Source organism: Mus musculus, chromosome 7, assembly GCF_000001635.26.
Source record: "Mus musculus strain C57BL/6J chromosome 7, GRCm38.p6 C57BL/6J".
In the NCBI taxonomy this organism is placed as follows: domain Eukaryota; kingdom Metazoa; phylum Chordata; class Mammalia; order Rodentia; family Muridae; genus Mus; species Mus musculus.
Window position 1 is genome coordinate 140117713 of NC_000073.6, and position 17864 is coordinate 140135576.

At 46.3% G+C, this 17864-nt stretch overlaps 1 protein-coding gene across 11 annotated transcripts in view; it reads left to right on the top strand.

Moving 5' to 3' along the window:
• The window catches only part of Paox (polyamine oxidase (exo-N4-amino)), an 18600-nt gene extending 1978 nt beyond the window's left edge, over positions 1–16622 (top strand). For 2 of the 11 annotated variants that reach the window (XM_017322103.2, XM_011249839.3), the window contains 6 exons: positions 8614–9103; positions 9796–9995; positions 11306–11558; positions 13935–14047; positions 14669–14826; positions 16298–16622. In XM_017322103.2, coding sequence (XP_017177592.1) covers positions 8769–9103; positions 9796–9995; positions 11306–11558; positions 13935–14047; positions 14669–14826; positions 16298–16441 — 1203 coding nt within the window. In that variant the 5' untranslated portion in view covers positions 8614–8768 and the 3' untranslated portion in view covers positions 16442–16622. Of the gene's footprint in view, positions 1–7304; positions 8171–8613; positions 9104–9795; positions 9996–11305; positions 11559–12484; positions 12586–13934; positions 14049–14668; positions 14827–16297 lie in introns of those variants that run through there. The other 9 variants (XM_006536166.3, XM_030242334.1, XR_001785516.2 and 6 more) reach the window with 8 other exon arrangements.
• The last annotated feature ends 1242 nt before the right edge of the window (positions 16623–17864 follow it).

Consider the following 17864-nt stretch of genomic DNA (forward strand, 5'->3'; position numbering starts at 1 on the left):
AGAATATAAACAGAAACAGACCACCACCAAACCTTTGCTCCAGGTCTCTGTGTTAGCATAGGCTAAGCAACCATGACAGTAGTTCCAAAATGAAATGTCTCAAACACAATTTATTTAACAACCCAGGACTGGTGTTGAGGTTAGGTGCCTAATATTCTCTTGAGTTTAGGGACAAAGGAATAAACACCTAAAGAGTGAGAATATTGTATTTGTCAGGGTTCTCTAAAGGAATAGAACTGATATAATTCTCTCTCTCTCTCTCTCTCTCTCACACACACACACACACACACACACACACACACACGTTTTCTGGGATGCTTTAAAAACTGCAAATACTGGGCTGGAAAGATGGCTCAGAGATTCGGAGCACTGGCTGCTGTTCCAGAGATCCTGAGTTCAATCCCCAACAACCACATGGCTTGCAGCCATCTGTAATGAGATCTGGGACTCTTTTGTGTGTGTGTGTGTGTGTGTGTGTGTGTGTGTGTGTGTGTGTGTACTTATGATTAGAATGGCTTACAGGCTTTGGCCCAGTTAACCCAATAGTGTCTGTCTCCTGATAGCAAGTTCAAGAATCCAATAGTTCAGTCCACAAGGCTGGAGGGCTCAGCTGGTCTTCAGCGTAGTTGGAATCCAGAAGATGTAGCTCTAATATTGATGAGGAAATCCTCAGGATCAGGCTGTAAAAACTGGCCAGTGAGAACGAGGGTGAGCAGGCAGAAAGCAAAGACTTCTTTCTTCTGTGCTCTTTATATAGGGTGCATGAGAGATTTTTCTTGGTTGGATCATTCGAGGTAAGAAGACCAGATATAGGCTTACCTTCCTACCTCAAATGATCCAAGAAAAATCCCTCACAGATGTTCCCTGTGATGTAGTCACATTGGCAATTAAGAACAGCCACCACAACTATCAAGGACTTTGGCAAAATTAAAAAACTTCTGTTTCAGAGGAGACCATCAAGGTCGAGACACAAGACACAAGCAAGATGAGAGAAACTTTTCTACAAGTCTTACATCTGGTAAAGGTCTTGTGTCAAGAACACATAACACAACACTCTTACAATGGAATAGGAAAAGATATCGGAACCACAAAGAGCAAAGGATGAGCATACATGTCTTCAATAACGAAGTAATTGTTTGAGGGATGTTAGAAGATGCCCAACATCATTAGCCTTTAGGGAAATACACATCAAATCTACTTCAAACCTATTAGGTTGACTACAATAAAAAAATTTTTTAAGTCAACAGTGAGTGTGGGAAAGCATGTAGAGAAGTTGGAGCCTGGCTGGCAAGATGGCTCAGCAGGTAAGAGCACTGACTGCTCTTCAGAAGGTCCTGAGTTCAAATCCCAGCAACCACATGGTGGCTCACAACTACCGGTAATGAGATCTGACACCCTCTTCTGGTGTGTCTGAAGTCAACTACAGTGTACTTACTTATAATAATAAATAAATCCTTGGGCTAGAGCAAGCAGGGACTGAGCAAGCAGAGTTGATGGGAGTGAGCGGGGTTGACTGCAACGAGCAGAGGTCCTAAAAATTCAATTCCCAACAATCACACGAAGGATCACAACCATCTGTACAGCTACAGTGTACATAAAATTAAAAATAAGTAAATTTTTTTTTTTTAAAGAAAAGTTGGAGAGGCAGGCAGATTTCTGAGTTTGAGGCCAACCTGGTCTACAAAGTGAGTTCCAGGACAGCCAGGGCTATACAGAGAAACCCTGTCTCGAAAAAACAAAACAAAACAAAAAAGAAAAGAAAAGAAAAGAAAAGAAAAGTTGTTTGGGGAATATTTTTAGACATCAGTGAGAGTAGAAGAGAGGGATGTCACCTCCAGAGAGCTGGAGTCAGGACAGCTCCTGAAAGGCTTTGATGCTGAGTCTTGTTTGTATTTTAATTATATATTCCAAAGCCCCAAGGTGGGGTGAGCCAGCAAGATTTTACACAGAAGCCTGTGTGGCCATCAGCAAGTTGTTAAGGGCAATCAATGACTCATTGTTTCAGATAGCAATTGAAGTCATGCTTGCCAAATATGCAGAACAAGCAGTGCTTTAAGTCACTAAATAAGTCAATAAGTCCGTACCTAACAATTGCTCTTTCCTGCCTTACTCAGTGATGGGAGTACAAATTGGCGTGGCCACTTGGCCTTTGTGAGGTGCATGTAGATGTTCCTGGAGACTGAACTCTGGCCTTACACTACCTTGTCATGGCCTGCCCTTGTGGCGAAAGTTAAAACAGCAAACCAACGCCCAGGTGCATACTCAAGAGAAATGAAAACATGGCTCCACAGAAGCTCCTAGGTACACAGCAGCAATAATCACAGGACTAAAAAAAAAAAAATAGAAATAGCCTAAATGTCCATCAAACATTCTATACTTGTATAACAGACACTGGCTTAGTTAGGGTTTTACTGCTGTGAACAGACACCATGACCAAGGCAACTCTTATAAGGACAACATTTAATTGGAGCTGGCTTACAGGTTCAGAGGTTCAGTCCATCATCATCAAAGTGGGAGCATGGTAGTGTCCAGGCAGGCATGGTGCAGGAGGAGCTGAGAGTTCTACATCTCCACCTGAAGGCTGTTAGCAAAATACTGACTTCCAGGCTGCTAGGGTGAGGGTTGCCCATGCCCACAGTGACACACCTACTCCAACAAGGTCACACCTCCTAATAGTGCCACTCTCTGGGCCAAGCATATAAAAACCATTGCAGATGCCTAAGTTTTGTTTTTGTTTTTTAAAGATTTATTTATTTTATGTGAGTATACTGTTGCTCTCTTCAGACACACCAGAAGAGGGCATCAAATCCCTTTACAGATGGTTGTGAGCCACCATGTAGGTGTTGGGAATTGAACTCAGGACCTCTGGAAGAGCAGTTAGTGATTTTAACTGCTGAGCCATCTCTCCAGTCCTCTGCCTTAGATTTTTTTTTTTTTTTAAGATGGGGTTTTCCATATAACTCATGCTGGCCTAGAATCTGCCCAAGCTTTGCCTCACAAATGCTGTTATTAAAGGCAAGCAGAACCACACCTGGCTACTTAGGTATTAACATATTCAAATAGATACCACTGACTAGAATGTGCGGTGGAGACTGAAGGTGTAGCTCAGTGGTAACATTCTTGCCTAGCATGCAGAAAGCCTTGAAGTCCACAGTAAATACGGCATATACATGATGAAAAGGCGAAGTACTAACACACACTGTATGTGGAAAACCTTGAGAGTGTGCCTCATCCTCTCTAACTTTTTTTTTTTTTAAAGATTTATTTATTTATTTATTATATGTAAAGTACACTGTAGCTGTCTTCAGACGCACCAGAAGAGGGCATCGGATCTCATTACGGGTGGTTGTGAGCCACCATGTGATTGCTGGGATTTGAACTTCCGACCTTCCAGCCCCCCTCTCTAACTCTTTATATGAACCAGCCAGAATAGGGTGATGAGAGGGTTTTGGACTCAGTTGTGATGATGGCTGTACAACTCTGCCAATATGCTGAAAGCCGCTGGCTTGCTCTCGTTATGTGGGTGAAGTGCATGAAAATTCCATATTGATATGGCTATTTTTATTTATTTATTTTTTTTGGTTTTTCAAGACAGGGTTTCTCTGTATAGCCCTGGCTGTCCTGGAACTCACTTTGTAGACCAGGCTGGCCTCGAACTCAGAAATCCGCCTGCCTCTGTCTCCCGAGTGCTGGGATTAAAGGCGTGCGCCACCACGCCCAGCTGGCTATTTTTTTTTTTAAACGAACAATCCCAGTTTGGTTTAGTCACCTGGAAGATATTTTCTGTGGTGTCGGACAGCCCTCCTGCCTTTGGACAAGCATGCCATGGTATTTGCATACTCTCCAGTGGTCTGTTTAATGAGCATATGATGACCCCAGCTGCAGGGCAGCCTTTGCTTCAGACCGGTGCACTATGTGTAGGGGACAAGAAGCACTATTGTCTGCTTGGGGCCAGCCCTGGCCCATTGACAGGGTGGCCAAGAGGAGATAAGGGGCCGGTGAGGGAAGTGAGTCAGGTGTAGTGGTCAGGGGAACCTTGCAGCTCTGACTCACTAGGAATCCGATTGCTGCTTTATTTATACACGTCTCACAGAACAAAGACAGACTAATGATCATCCAGGAGCACAGATTAGATTAGTTTTCTCTGATTTTTTTTTTTTTTTCATTACACGTTCAGGGTTACAAGTTCAGTCACAATTAGAAAGTACTCATAGAACTGATTTTATTTTTATTATTAGCCCTAAACTTCAGTTCAAATAATCTACGGAATGTCTCCACTAAAGCAAGCACATTTATTATTTGCAGCCTGCTTTTAGGATGGCAGCACTTGCAGGTTTGTTTGTTTGCTTGGTTGTATTTTTTTTTTTTAGATTTATTTATTTATCATGTATACTGTGTTCTGCTTGCATGTATGCCTGCAGGCCGGAAGGGCACCAGATCTCTCATTACAGATGGTTGTGAGCCACCATATGGTTGCTGGGAATAGAACTCAGGACCTCTGAAAGAGCAGCCAGTGCTCCTAACCTCTGCACTATCTCTCTAGCCTAATATCTGCAGTTTTAAAAGCATCTCAGACACACAGAAAACATCTGAGCCAGTCTTTTTATGAACAGCAAATACAAACAGCTAACTCCTATTGTGAACCATTTCACCATCTCACTTGAAAGTAGGAAAAGGTTATTTTAGTCAATCTATCTTATTTATTGACGTCTATTCCTCCTGGGTATGCTCTGTACAGCCCCCTTTCTTTAAACTACATTTTCAGAGAGCTCTAAGCATATCATAAAAAGAAGCAAGGATCTGTTACTAATTCTCTTGGTCAGAATTGTCAGCTATCTCTGTTTACCCCTGTGCCAATCATACTGTTTGAATTTGCTTAGCTGCGGATACCCCAAGAAGATTCCTGGAATCATGGCCTCATTATAAATGCCTAGCTTTTGCTTATCTGAGTGTCTTAGTCAGGGTTTCTATTCCTGCACAAAACATTGTGACCAAGAAGCAAGTTGGGGAGGAAAGGGTTTATTCAGCTTACACTTCCACAGTGCTGTTCATCACCAAAGGAAGTCAGGACTGGAACTCACACAGGGTGGGAGCTTGGAGGCAGGAGTGCAAGCAGAAATCATGGAGGGTGCTGCTTACTGGCTTGCTTCTCTTGGCTTGTTCAGCTTGCTTCCTTATAGAACCCAGGACTACCAGCCCAGGGACGGCACCACCCATAATGGGCTGGGCTCTCCACCCTTGATCTCTGATTGAGAAAAAGTCTTACAGCTGGATCCCATGGAGGCGTTTCCTCAAGGGAGATTCTTTTCTCTGTGATAACTCCAGCTGTGTCGAGTTGACTCACAAACCCAGCCAGTACACTGAGCTTATCAGAATCTTCAAGGCACAAGGAAGACTTCCAAATAGTGGCTAAAGCTAGTTCCATAAAACCAGGAAAAGACATAAAACGAGTCACAATGCAGAAAGTCTCCAAGAACACAACACACAGAAACCAAAACCTAAAACTGAGAGACAGACAGAACGACAGCAAGCTCAGCATTCCACTCAGCTTGGCTGGAACTGTGTCAAGCAGCTTGCTAGCTTTATGACTTTTGCTATTTCCAGGGGATGTGGCTGTTTAAACTGTCCCTGCCCTGTACCGCTAGAGGCCCAGCGTGTTACTACCAGCCACTTTGTTAAAAGTTTCAACTTCGACTTTCCTGTATCCCACAGAAATTAAAATAGGAATTAGTAAATGAACTGTCTACTCACAGTTTGACCGCAGACTCCGCCTTTCCTCTAGCAGGGTCACAATGGTACAGGAAAGGCCAGGCATGGTGGGTGCATGGCAACCCCATGAGGGCAGTGCAGAAAATGCATAGCAAGTTTCAGGCCAGCCTGGGCTAACTGAGATCTCCATTTTTCATGATTGTGATCCCTCCCAAACATAAAACCAATTATGTAGAAAAGATTAAAGAGAAGCTAGGAAATATACACATTAACTTATCCAGTCTGTAGGGGAAGGGTACTTGGGTCCCAGGCTGTTCTCTATTAACAGAATTTTAAAGGATCTTTTATTTACCTTGTAACATTTTCATACATATAAATGAGATCTCTTGATGATATTTATTTTTAACTCTCTTTCCCACTCCCCCAAGCATCTTCAACATATCCTCTCCCTCTTCGTGGCTCCTCCTCCTTTTTGTAATTCACTGAATCTAATTAGTGCTGCTTGTTAGGATGTTGATAGATCTTGGCTTGATACTGTGTAGGTCATCATTGCTACAGAATGTTCATGGCCACCTCATGGCCAGAAGTCAGCATCTCATAACATTCGTCTTGATCTTCTGGTTGTTACATTTTTAAGAAAAACTTTAAAAATATTTATTAGCTTTTAGTTTATGTGTGTACATCATGCATGCATGGTTGCCCATAGAGGCTGGAAGGGGGATTCCTGGAGCCAGAGTGACAGGGCTTGTGAACCACCTGATGTGGGTGCTCAGCTGGGAACTGAACTCCAGTCCTCTGGAAGAGCAACGTGGGATCTCTCCACTCCATGGATCTTACACTCTTTCCCTTTCCTCTCCTTGATGTTCCCTGAGCGTTGAGGGTGGGGGTGGGGAGGCTGAGACAGATACTTCATTTAATGTTGTACACTCATAGGTCACTTATTCTCAGCTCGCGGACTAGTTGTGAGTCTCTGTACTAGTTGCTGCTCACTGCAGAAGAAGCACCTCTGGCCAAGGTTGAGAGAAGCATGAAAACCCAACATTTTAAAGGCAAAACCCAACATTTAAAAGGCAGTCTGATAACAGGATCATTTAGCAAAACAGCAGAAGGTCCCTGACAGTCCTGTAGCATGTGGGAATTGACACAGAGCAATGCCGCTGATAACTTTTTTCCTACAGCAGCCTGCATAGCAGCTTTTGACACTATGCAAACTAGCAAGCAGGAGGGAAGTTTTCATGTCTGCTCCAACTTGATTTTCTATGTCTTGTGAAACCAACTTGTTAGAAGTTTTAAAACTGTGTAGAGGAAAATAGTGAGTATTAAAGACTGGCATTTTTAATGAACCAGACCAGGTAGCTCTTTGTCTCCAGGTTAGTTTCCTCAATGTAGGGTGGGATGCTTTTGGTATCTTTGCTTGGGAGGGCAGCTTCAACTCCCAACTCCCAAGATCCAGTTAAACACTCTAACTTAGAAAGTGAACAAGAGTGATGTTTTGTAGCTGAGGGGAGGGCATGTGCCTCCTGCCCTTACCATATATCCTCTTCAGACGCGGATTTATGCCCAGTTCCCATCTATGTCAGAGCCATCACCCCCTCCCCATAGCATACAACCAGTGAGTTTTATTTCTCTATACCACAGCTAGTAGCTCTGAGTGAATGAGGGGATCAAGTACGTTGGTCAAGGACATTTTTGCCCCTCAGCCTGCTGAGTGGTTGGCCAAAACAGTGTTCTTAGCTTACAAGATCCCTGTCTTTGTGCTTTGGGTCAGCATGGTTACAGGACAGAACTTATCTTCTAAGCGGGTTGATTCACTGTGAGCCGACAGGCCAGTGGAAAGGAGACTAGAGCTATGGCGCACTCTATGCTCTGATACGAACCAGGAAGGATGCTTCTGGAAGACTATGCATCTCTATGGGGTTCTAGGCTCACACTGCCTAGTAGTAGCTACAGCCACACCCTTCTTAAGTAGACTATAGGCGGGTCCAAACAGGAGGAGGGCTGCTCAGAGCACTTGGAGCTTGAGCGCTTCTGGGAGCCGCAAGCCTACGTGGACCACACAGTGAAGGCCAAGGGACATCCATCTCCTCTCCTTCAGTCCAGTTCCGAATGTTCACCAAGGCTTTCCTCCCGTCTTGGCCCCTCCTCTGCTCCCCATAGGCCCCGCCCCTCGTCCCACCTCCAGTCCCACGCACACTCACTCGCTCCTTTCTACACAACCCCGCCTTCTTCCCCGCCTCTGGCCCCGCCCCGCCCGCCTCTGCTAAGGCGCCTAAGGCCAGGTCTCTGGAGGACCCTGAGCTAGCCATGGCGTTCCCTGGCCCGCGGGTGCTGGTGGTGGGCAGCGGCATCGCGGGGCTGGGCGCTGCGCAGAAGCTCTGCAGCCACCGGGCTGCTCCACACCTGCGGGTTCTGGAGGCCACCGCCAGCGCCGGGGGCCGCATCCGCTCGGAACGCTGCTTCGGTAACCGCTCCTTGGTCGACCCCAGACCCCATCCGGTTCCTACTGAGCCAGGAAGCCTTCCTTTTTTGGCTCCCGGAGTAAAGGAACACACCCTCCGTTCACTGAGCCTGGAAAGTCAACTGCCTAAAGTTAGGAGAGTACTCTCTAGGGAAGGCAACCTAGGGTCCCGCAGTTGCTTTGCTCAGCTTTGGGGTTTCTCGGGTTTCTCCTTAAGTGAAGGAAGCCTGTACAGGCTGTCTCGCCCCTCCCCAGGAGTTCCCGAAATCTGGTCTGACCAAGCCATGCCTTTAGGAACTACTTTACCCTGAGGAACAGGACCCTTGGTCCTGGTATACAAGGGGACCATGTGACTCTCAAGGTGTTCCTAGAGTATGCTTGCGAAAGGGTGGGGCTGCTTTTTCTGGGGAGAGGGCCTCCAGGTAGCATTTCCTGTGCCCTCCTAGGTGGTGTAGTGGAGCTGGGTGCACACTGGATCCATGGGCCCTCCCAGGACAATCCTGTCTTCCAGCTGGCTGCAGAATTCGGGCTCCTGGGGGAGAAAGAATTATCGGAAGAGAACCAGCTTGTGGATACAGGAGGGCACGTGGCCCTGCCCTCCATGATCTGGTCCAGCTCTGGAACAAGTGTGAGCCTGGAGCTGATGACAGAGATGGCCCGTCTGTTCTATGGACTGATAGAGCGGACCCGAGAATTCCTGAATGAATCTGAAACCCCAATGGCCAGTGTTGGAGAGTTCCTGAAGAAGGAGATAAGTCAGCAGGTGGCTAGCTGGACCGAGGATGATGAGGACACCAGAAAGCGCAAGCTGGCTATCCTGAATACTTTCTTCAACATAGAGTGTTGTGTGAGCGGCACCCACAGCATGGACCTGGTGGCTCTTGCACCGTTCGGGGAGTATACAGTGCTGCCTGGGCTGGATTGCATCTTGGCTGGGTATGGGCCATAGCCCTGCCAGCTCTGTCCCTACTGTCCAGGCAGAGGCACTAGACTGGAGAAAGGAGGGAGAAGGGGAGAGAGGAGGAGGCTTGGAGCGGGCAGGTGAGGGCACTGCCCTCCCCATTCAGAGGGATTGGTTTCTCTTTCTCCTAGTTGTGTTTAAGCAAAGATTCGTCTAGGGAATTGAGGAGGAAGTATCTTGAATGCTCATTTCTTCTGATATCCTAGGGTAGCTCCTGTGCCAGGTGTTACTCAAGGGCCTTCAAGTGCAGAGAAGCCAAGCAGGCTCCTTCCCTATGGCAGGCAGGCTTGTGCTTGCTTCTAGGAACAAAGACATTGATTGGGCGGGGCTGGTCTCCTATACCTCCCACCCACACCCCTAACATCAGGCCCAAGGCTTCTGTCTAGGAGATAGGATTTGTGATGTAGGAAGTGTGCAAACCTGGGGCTGGTGTGGTGGTGGGGAACTCCGGTTCTCATGGGAACCAGTCAGTGTTGTGTTCATTGACTTATGGGACCCTCATTAGTCCGGATGCAGATGTTAATGGTTCTGTGTTTTAAGGGGTTGCCTCTCTTTCTGGCTCTGAGCGATGCTCCTCTGGATGCTGGTGGCATCTTGGGTGGCTTATTTCTGCCAGTTCCCCTTCCAGGGCCTGTTTCACAGACACATCAACTTCTGTCTCTCCTAGTGGCTACCAAGGACTTACCGACCGCATACTGGCTTCCTTGCCCAAGGATACGGTCGCTTTTGACAAGCCGGTGAAGACCATTCACTGGAATGGGTCCTTCCAGGAAGCTGCTTTTCCAGGGGAGACCTTCCCCGTATTGGTGGAGTGTGAAGATGGTGCCCGCCTGCCTGCACATCATGTCATTGTCACAGTGCCATTAGGTAGAAATCACTTATCCTGATTAAGCTGCCTGTCTATATCCCTATCCCAGGCATCACAGGCCTCTGGTTCTTCTCCTTCTTTGGCTCTGGATATTTATTGAGCTGCTGAGTTCATGTTTTCATGCTAAGGATCTCCAGGTGAATAAAAGTACTCCACCATAATTTTTGGCAGTTGTAGCCGTCCTGCCTCACCTGGAGTCACTGTGCTGCCTTCCCTGGCTGATACTGTCTTGTATAGAGAAGCCATTATTAATAAATGCTGGTGGGAACTCGGTAGTTCTTACTTCCCTGTTTCAGATGGTGTTACATGAAAATCTCAAAGTGCTTATGTGGCTTGTTCTTGAAGATCTAGATAGAATGACTTTTCTTCCCAGGACCTGTGTATTCGGGAACTGTCTCTGTCATGTGCCTGGGTATGGCCCTGCAGGCTTCCTGTTGTACTGATTTTCTTCCTTCCTTTTTTAAACTTTAATTTGTCTTTTGAGACAGGGTCTCACTATGTAGGCCTGAATGGCTTGGAACTCACTGTGTAAACCAAGCTTGTGTCAAACTCAGAGATCTACCTGTTTATGCCTCCTAAGTGCTGGGATTCAAGGCCTTCTTGCTTTCGTACTGGTTTCAAGCAAATGTTCTCTCCTCTGGGTTGTCTTTGTTGTTTGTCTGACTGTGGGTTGTTTTTCTTTTTTCTTTTTTTTCCCTACTTAGACTTATCTAAGTGTATTCAGTGGCAGAGTGTTTGCATGGATGAGGCCCTGGGTTCAATTTCTAGTAAAGAGCAAGACAAGCTTCCTCGTGAAATCTGTGTGGTGGCTACCACAGACTGCCCCTGAGTAGTGTGACTGGCAGTTAGAGATAGAAAGTCAGGAGTGAGATGTTCCTCAGAGTCCCACTTAACTGTCCCTCTGTGACCAGGGAGTCTGTAGTTTCCCTCCAATATGGTAGCAGTCAACCTTGAGTTCTGATTGGCAGGTCCAGCCTTTGGAATTTGTCTCCAGGTACCCGAATGAATGTACGGGATGTTTAGAAGCACTTTTCTCTAGACAATCAGGACAGATTCCTGTTGATGTAGATTCTAGTTAAAACCGAACTTATTTATTTACTTATTTCTTCCTCTTCCTCTTCCTCCTCCTCTTCCTCCTCTTCCTCTTCTTCTTCCTTTTATCATGTAGCCCCTGCTGTCCTGGACTCATTATGTAGACCAGGCTGGCTTTGAACTCAGAGAACCATGCCTGTCACTGCCTCCTGTGTGTTGAGATTAAAGACATGCATCACAAGACCTGTCTTAAACTACGTCCTGTTCTGAATTGCAGGTTTTCTTAAAGAACACCAAGATACCTTTTTTGAGCCACCACTGCCTGCCAAAAAAGCAGAAGCCATCAAAAAACTAGGCTTTGGTACCAACAACAAAATCTTCTTGGAGTTTGAAGAGCCCTTCTGGGAGCCCGACTGCCAGTTCATCCAGGTGGTGTGGGAAGATACATCGCCCTTACAGGACACAGCCCTCTCACTCCAAGACACCTGGTTCAAGAAGCTCATTGGATTTTTGGTCCAGCCTTCTTTTGAGTATGTATGCATCCAGGAGTTCTAGGGAATGCACCTGCTGGCTCACTAGTTTAGTCTGTTGGAGTACTCAGCTGTGTATAGTTCATTGTCAGGTATTTCTGAGTGTTTGATTGGAGGAGGAGCATGTGCTCCTGAAGTGTTGGTTTCAGATATCCTGGCTCCCTGAGAGACAAATGGAGACCCAGAATGTACTTTTGGACTCCAGGGATATGTGTGTGTGTGTGTGTGTGTGTGTGTGTGTGGTATTAAAACTTGGTATTTGAAGTATGGATCTGTCTATACCTGTAGAAATAGTACTTAGATGGGAGCTAAAGCGCCTCCTACATAATGGAAGTAGAGACCCTCAGTTGGCCAGGCATAGTGATCCACTCCTAATAGTAGGAAAGCTGAGGCTGGAAGAACATGTGTTTGAATATGTCAGACTCTATCTAAAAATAACAGACAGACCTACAGATGAAGGTCTCAACTAGTGGCTCAGCCATCCTATAAAGGAGTGTACTTTTTCTAGGTACTAATTCTAGGTATTATGTGTCCCCCAGGCATAGCCTAGGACAAGGACTGATGTCTGATAATATCAGAACACACTGAGCTGTTGTCATGTGAAGGAAGGGAGTTCACATTCCACTTAGAGATCTGGCAAGAAAGGGCCCTGTTCTTAGCCTAAAAAGACTAGGATGGGTGGCAGCAGGAGCCCACAGCTGCAGAGCAGCCTTCCACCCGGAAGGAAAGGAGAGAGGGAGTTATTTCCACAGGAGCTCAACTGACTTTCAAGATGCAAATAGACCGTGCTGCAATTGTCTGTTTGGAACTTAGACTGTGGGTCCCAGTAGCGTTGAAAAACTACATTTTTTTTGAAAAATTATATCAATTTTATTCTCTTTTCTGTAACTACCTCTCCTCTTCCTCCTCCTTTTTCTTCTTCACAGGGTGTATCATGTGGCTGCTTTCTCTGCGTGTGTGTCTGTGAGCCTCATGCCTGCAGAGCTTCAGAAGCCGAGAGCGGGTGCCGGATCCTTTGTAGCTCCAGGTCGGGAGGTCTGTTAGCTACCACGTGGGTGCTGGAAACTGAACCCTGGTCCTCTGGAAGGGAAGCCAGTATTTCTTTACCACCGAGCTTTCTCTTCTGCTCCGTTATTTTCTTTTCCTAATCCTGTATCTGTGTGGATAAAGATCAATATAAATGAGCGCAGAAGTAGCTAAGACTCCCGTGTATTCTCCTTAGCCAGTTATCAATGAGAGTCATGGGCAAGCAAAACCCTGCCACCTTTTAAATTCAGTTTGAGAAAATATGCTTGTCCCTTCCCGTCTTTGTGTGCGTGTGTGTGTATGTGTGTGTGCTTACTAACGTGTGGGTGTGGGGAGGTCAGAGGAGGGTCTCGGGGATCTTCCTCTATCGCTCTGCACCCTATGTTTTGAGGCAGGGTTTCTCACTGAACCTGTAGCTCATTCACTGACTTTCACCTCTCTGTAATTGGGGTCATTCAGAAATGTTGGTTCATGCAGTAATGCCAAGAGTTAAATTCATCAATATCACCTCCGATGTCAGAGAACTCTGTCAGTATCATGAAGCTGTTACACTGATGGCAACAGATACAATTTTGCTGAAATTCTGCTTTTTGCTCGAGAGCTTACATTTCATTTTTATTAATACATACTATGCACTTTTTTTTTCCTGAGAAAATATCTGCTCAGTACCATGGTTGCCTAGGTGTCCTTGTAGGTAAGGAAGGTGTGTGTGAAGGAAGCAGCTCCAGACTCGAAGACAGCACACCAGAAACCTTTATACCTCTTCCCGTTTCTTCACAGACATGGGAAAAAATGCACTCGATGGCCAAAATTTAATAAAATCAATAACTTTTTTTTAAAAAAAGATTTTATGTATGTGAGTATACTGTAACTATCTTCAGACACACCAGAAGAGGGCATCAGATCCTATTACAGATGGTTGTGAGCCACCACATGGGTGCTGGGAATTGAACTCAGGACCTCTGGAAGAGCAGTCAATGCTCTTAACCACTGAGCCATCTCTCCAGCTCCCCAAATCAGTAACTTTACTATTTCATTAAGGATCTTATCAAGTGAAATCAGCATCCCCGATGCCGCCCCCCCACCCCCCTGTGTGCGTGGTGGTGAAGAACAGGATGCCTACTGGTCTGGCTTGTTGGTACCTCCATCCTCTGAGGGACAGTTTCCTGCTCTGCTCTTGCACATTTGGTACTAGTGACAAGGTGGAAACGGCACAGGCTGCTTTAGGGTTGTGAAAATAGCCAGATACTTCGAGAGCTAAGACTCTAGGAGAGCTCTGGGGGCCTGTGGCGGTCCTGGCATAGTGTTTGTGTGGCCAGCAGACCGATTTCCCATCTTATGCTTATATAGGTCTTCACATGTGCTCTGTGGGTTTATTGCTGGGCTGGAGTCGGAGTTTATGGAGACTCTGTCAGATGAAGAAGTGCTTCTGTCTCTAACCCAAGTACTCCGGAGAGTGACAGGTACTCCACCTCCACTATATATATGTATGTATGTATATATATACACACACATATATATATACATATATATATTCTGTATTCCTCATTTTTTATTTTATTTTTTATATCCTATTTGTTTATTTTATGTATACAAGTATTTATCTGCATGTACACCTCCATGCCAGAAAAGAGCATCTATCATATTATAGATGTTTGTGAGCCACCATATGGTCACTGGGAATTGAACTTAGGACCTCTGGAAGAGCAGTCTGTGATCTTAACCACTGAGCCATCTCTCCAGCCCCCAGCTATATATCTTATTGGCCAATCTCTAAAAAGGAAGTAAACTTGTAGCAGAGAAGGAATTCCTCTCTGCACATCTCCAAGACAACTTTCTTCCTGGGCACTGGGCAAGCCATGGTTTGCAAATACTTCGTAATTTTATTTTCTAAAATCTTCTGCCCCAAATAAATGCAGTTGTTGTCCCTAGTCAGATGCTTTCAGGTAAGGAAACTTACAGGAGGCATCTCACGGTGTTGCTTATTGGCACCAGCTGTCCCTGTGTAGTGCTGGAGAGCAGCTAAGACAGGATGCCTCTTAGGAAAACAAGCATTGGCTTGTTACCACATCTCTGTGTTTCAGGAAACCCACAATTGCCAGCAGCCAAGAGCGTACGAAGGTCTCAGTGGCACAGTGCCCCGTACACCCGAGGTTCCTACAGCTATGTGGCTGTGGGCAGCACTGGCGATGACCTAGATCTGATGGCTCAGCCCCTCCCTGAAGATGGAACTGGCACCCAGGTATAGTGGCCTGCCTTGGTGTGGGGCACCGGGGATCCTGCTGCTAATTAAGGCCTAAAGGTGATGTGGTGTGAGTGATGGGTGGGGCTGGGATCTCACAGACACAGAGCCAGTTTCTTTTGAAAATAGGAGTAACTTCAAGTTGAATGTGCTGGCATACGCTCACAGTCTCAGCACTCAGGAGGCAGAGGCAGGATGACTGTTTAAGAGTCCACAGACAGCCTGGTCTATTGAACAAGTTAGTGGGGGGGGGGGGGGACAACCAAGGCTAATAAGACTATGTCTCAACAAATTCAGACCCAAACTAAGCACTTAAAATGTGTTATTCCTATCAGAATTACATGGCTTGGCTTAAGGCATTGTATGGTGCTGACTACAGAAATAAAATGAAACAAAAGTAGCCGGCAGGGAGTTCTCCCAGTGTCCAGACTATGTTTCCAGCTGTTCTTTTTTTTTTTTTTTTTTTTTTTTTTTTGCATTGGGGCTGCCCTGAGTGAGCACACCAGGCAAGCATGCTACCACCTGATTCTAGTATCAAAAGTCTAGGTGGGCCCAGGGGCTCATGCATCTGTAATCCCAGCTAAAAAGATCACTCCCGATTTTAGGCTAGTCTGGTTTACCAAATGAGAGCCAGTCCAGCCAGATCCACATGCTGAGACCGGTTCCAAAACGATTTAATTATGGAGACCATCAGCTGGAGAGAAATGGGTAGAGCAGTGGGTGCTGTCCCCTTCCTCTGCCCACTACCTCTCCCCTCTACCACAGTGGGCAGAACCCACTCACTCTCCCTTAACTTACTGAGTAGTTATCCCTGTAGATAGTTCAGTGCGTATCTCTAAGACAGCTACTCAGTATTACCCGGTATTCACTGTTCAGTTGACCAGGTGTCTCACGGTCCCTGTTAGCTTGCTTTTTTTCTTTTCTTTTTTTTTTTTTAAATTAGGTATTTTCCTCGTTTACATTTTCAATGCTATCCCAAAGGTCCCCCATACCCAACCCCCCCCCCCTTGCCAAACGCATGAAATTCAAGAAGAACGAAGACCAAAGTGTGGACACTTTACCCTTTCTTAGAAATGGGAACAAAACACCCATGGAAGGAGTTACAGAGACAAAATTTGGAGCTGTGACGAAAGGATGGACCATCTAGTGATTGCCATATGCAGGAAACCATCCCATAATCAGTTAGCTTGCTTTTTGTCACACCACTTTTAGCTGTAGGCAGGGACTTCAAACCAATCTGTGATGTATTAGGTTTAGCTGCTGTCTCCCATGATAGTTTAGCAACTCATCTGATCATGGTTCGGGGACCTACCACCCGGGTGTTTCTTAGCATTCACAGCTGCCTGGCACGGGCAGCGATGGCTTCTGCCCATTTGTAGATGCCCATGGATGGGCAGGGGCTCTGTTGTCTGTGTGTATCTCCACAGCTGTCCCACTTGCATCCCTGTTCTAACTGGGCCTTTTCCTGCAGCTCCAGGTACTCTTTGCTGGGGAAGCCACACATCGGACATTTTATTCTACCACACATGGGGCCCTCCTGTCTGGCTGGAGAGAAGCTGATCGCCTCGTTAGTCTGTGGGACTCACAGGTGGAGCAGTCGCGGCCCAGGCTGTGAGTGCCTGCTGCTCTGCTCCACCACTTGGGCTGACCAAGCTCTGTTTGGTTTGAGGTTTGGGGATCTTACTGGTAGCTTTAATTTTGGGGAAGTGGTTTTGTTTTTCTTATCTGTTGGAGTCTGGCTTGGTCTGATCATGGATGCCCCGTTAAGTGTTGTACGCATAAAGCAGTTAACATTGCCCTTGTGTAGAGTACTTCTCATTTTTTAAAAAAGATTTATTTATTATATGTAAGTACACTGTAGCTGTCTTCAGACACTCCAGAAGAGGGTGTCAGATCTTATTATGGATGGTTGTGAGCCACCATGTGGTTGTTGGGATTCGAACTCAGGACCTTCAGAAGAGCAGTCAGTGCTTTTAACCACTGAGCCATCTCTGCAGCCCTAGAGTACTTCTCATAGTGCATCCAGTTCTCAACCTGTTCCACCCATTCCATGTCCTGTCTCTGCTCCTTCTATCCCTAGTCCATGGCTTTCCTCTCTGGGTCCTTTGGGCCTTAGGGCCCATGGTTGCCCTTTGTCCTGTTATTGGAGGCGTTCCCAGGGTTCCCCACAGCTGTTGTCCAGGACTATGGCTAATGAATCTTCCTTTGATCATTAAGGGATTGGTGTCAGGTGCCCTAGACTGGTAGGCTAAATGGTCCTGTAGAACTGAGAAGACCGTGAGGCAAGGAGATGACACAGCCTATCCTGACCTGGCTTGGGGATTTGGGAGAAGGTGAAGAATAAAAAGGCTTAAAGACTATTGGGGGTTAGGTTGGCCAAACACAGGGAGGGCGTGGTGAATGAGAGAATATGGAGTAAGGGTGCTGGGGAGCCAGGTGTGTGTGGTAGATGTGAGGAGTGTGCTAGGTAGGTCAGGCTCTTGGATATTTTTGTAGTCTGGTCTCATTGTCGTCACAGCAGCTGCAGAGGACAGGTCTGTTGCTCCTGGTTACAGCGGAGACAGGACATTTAGACTATTAACTTCCTCATGTTGTAGCTGCCACAGGGCTTGCACATCTCCTCTGGAGATGGTTGAGGCTGGAGAGGTTGGTGTAGCGAGCCTATCTAGTGAGATATTGTCTCAAAAGGGTGGAGCTCCAGAGGGAGCTCGAAGAGTTTGCAGAGACGCTTGTCCCAGCTTGTCCCATCCTTGCACAGCATGGTACTGTCACTAGCCCCAGGTTTGGCATGGCTGAGGGCAAGCCCTCCTGCTTGTATTTGTTATGTTTACACTTTTGAAACAGCTCTAGGCTTGCTTCTGTCCAGTCCAGTCCAGCTCTCTGCTTGGCTACTCATCCTTCAGGTCTTTAAGGCTTGCCCTAGCCCCCATCCCAGCAGTTTGTCATGAAGCATGTTATATCATAAGGACACTTCCTGCTTTAATGTCACCAGGCTGCCCTTGCAACACCATGGAAGAAAGCCAGTACTCTAACAGGTT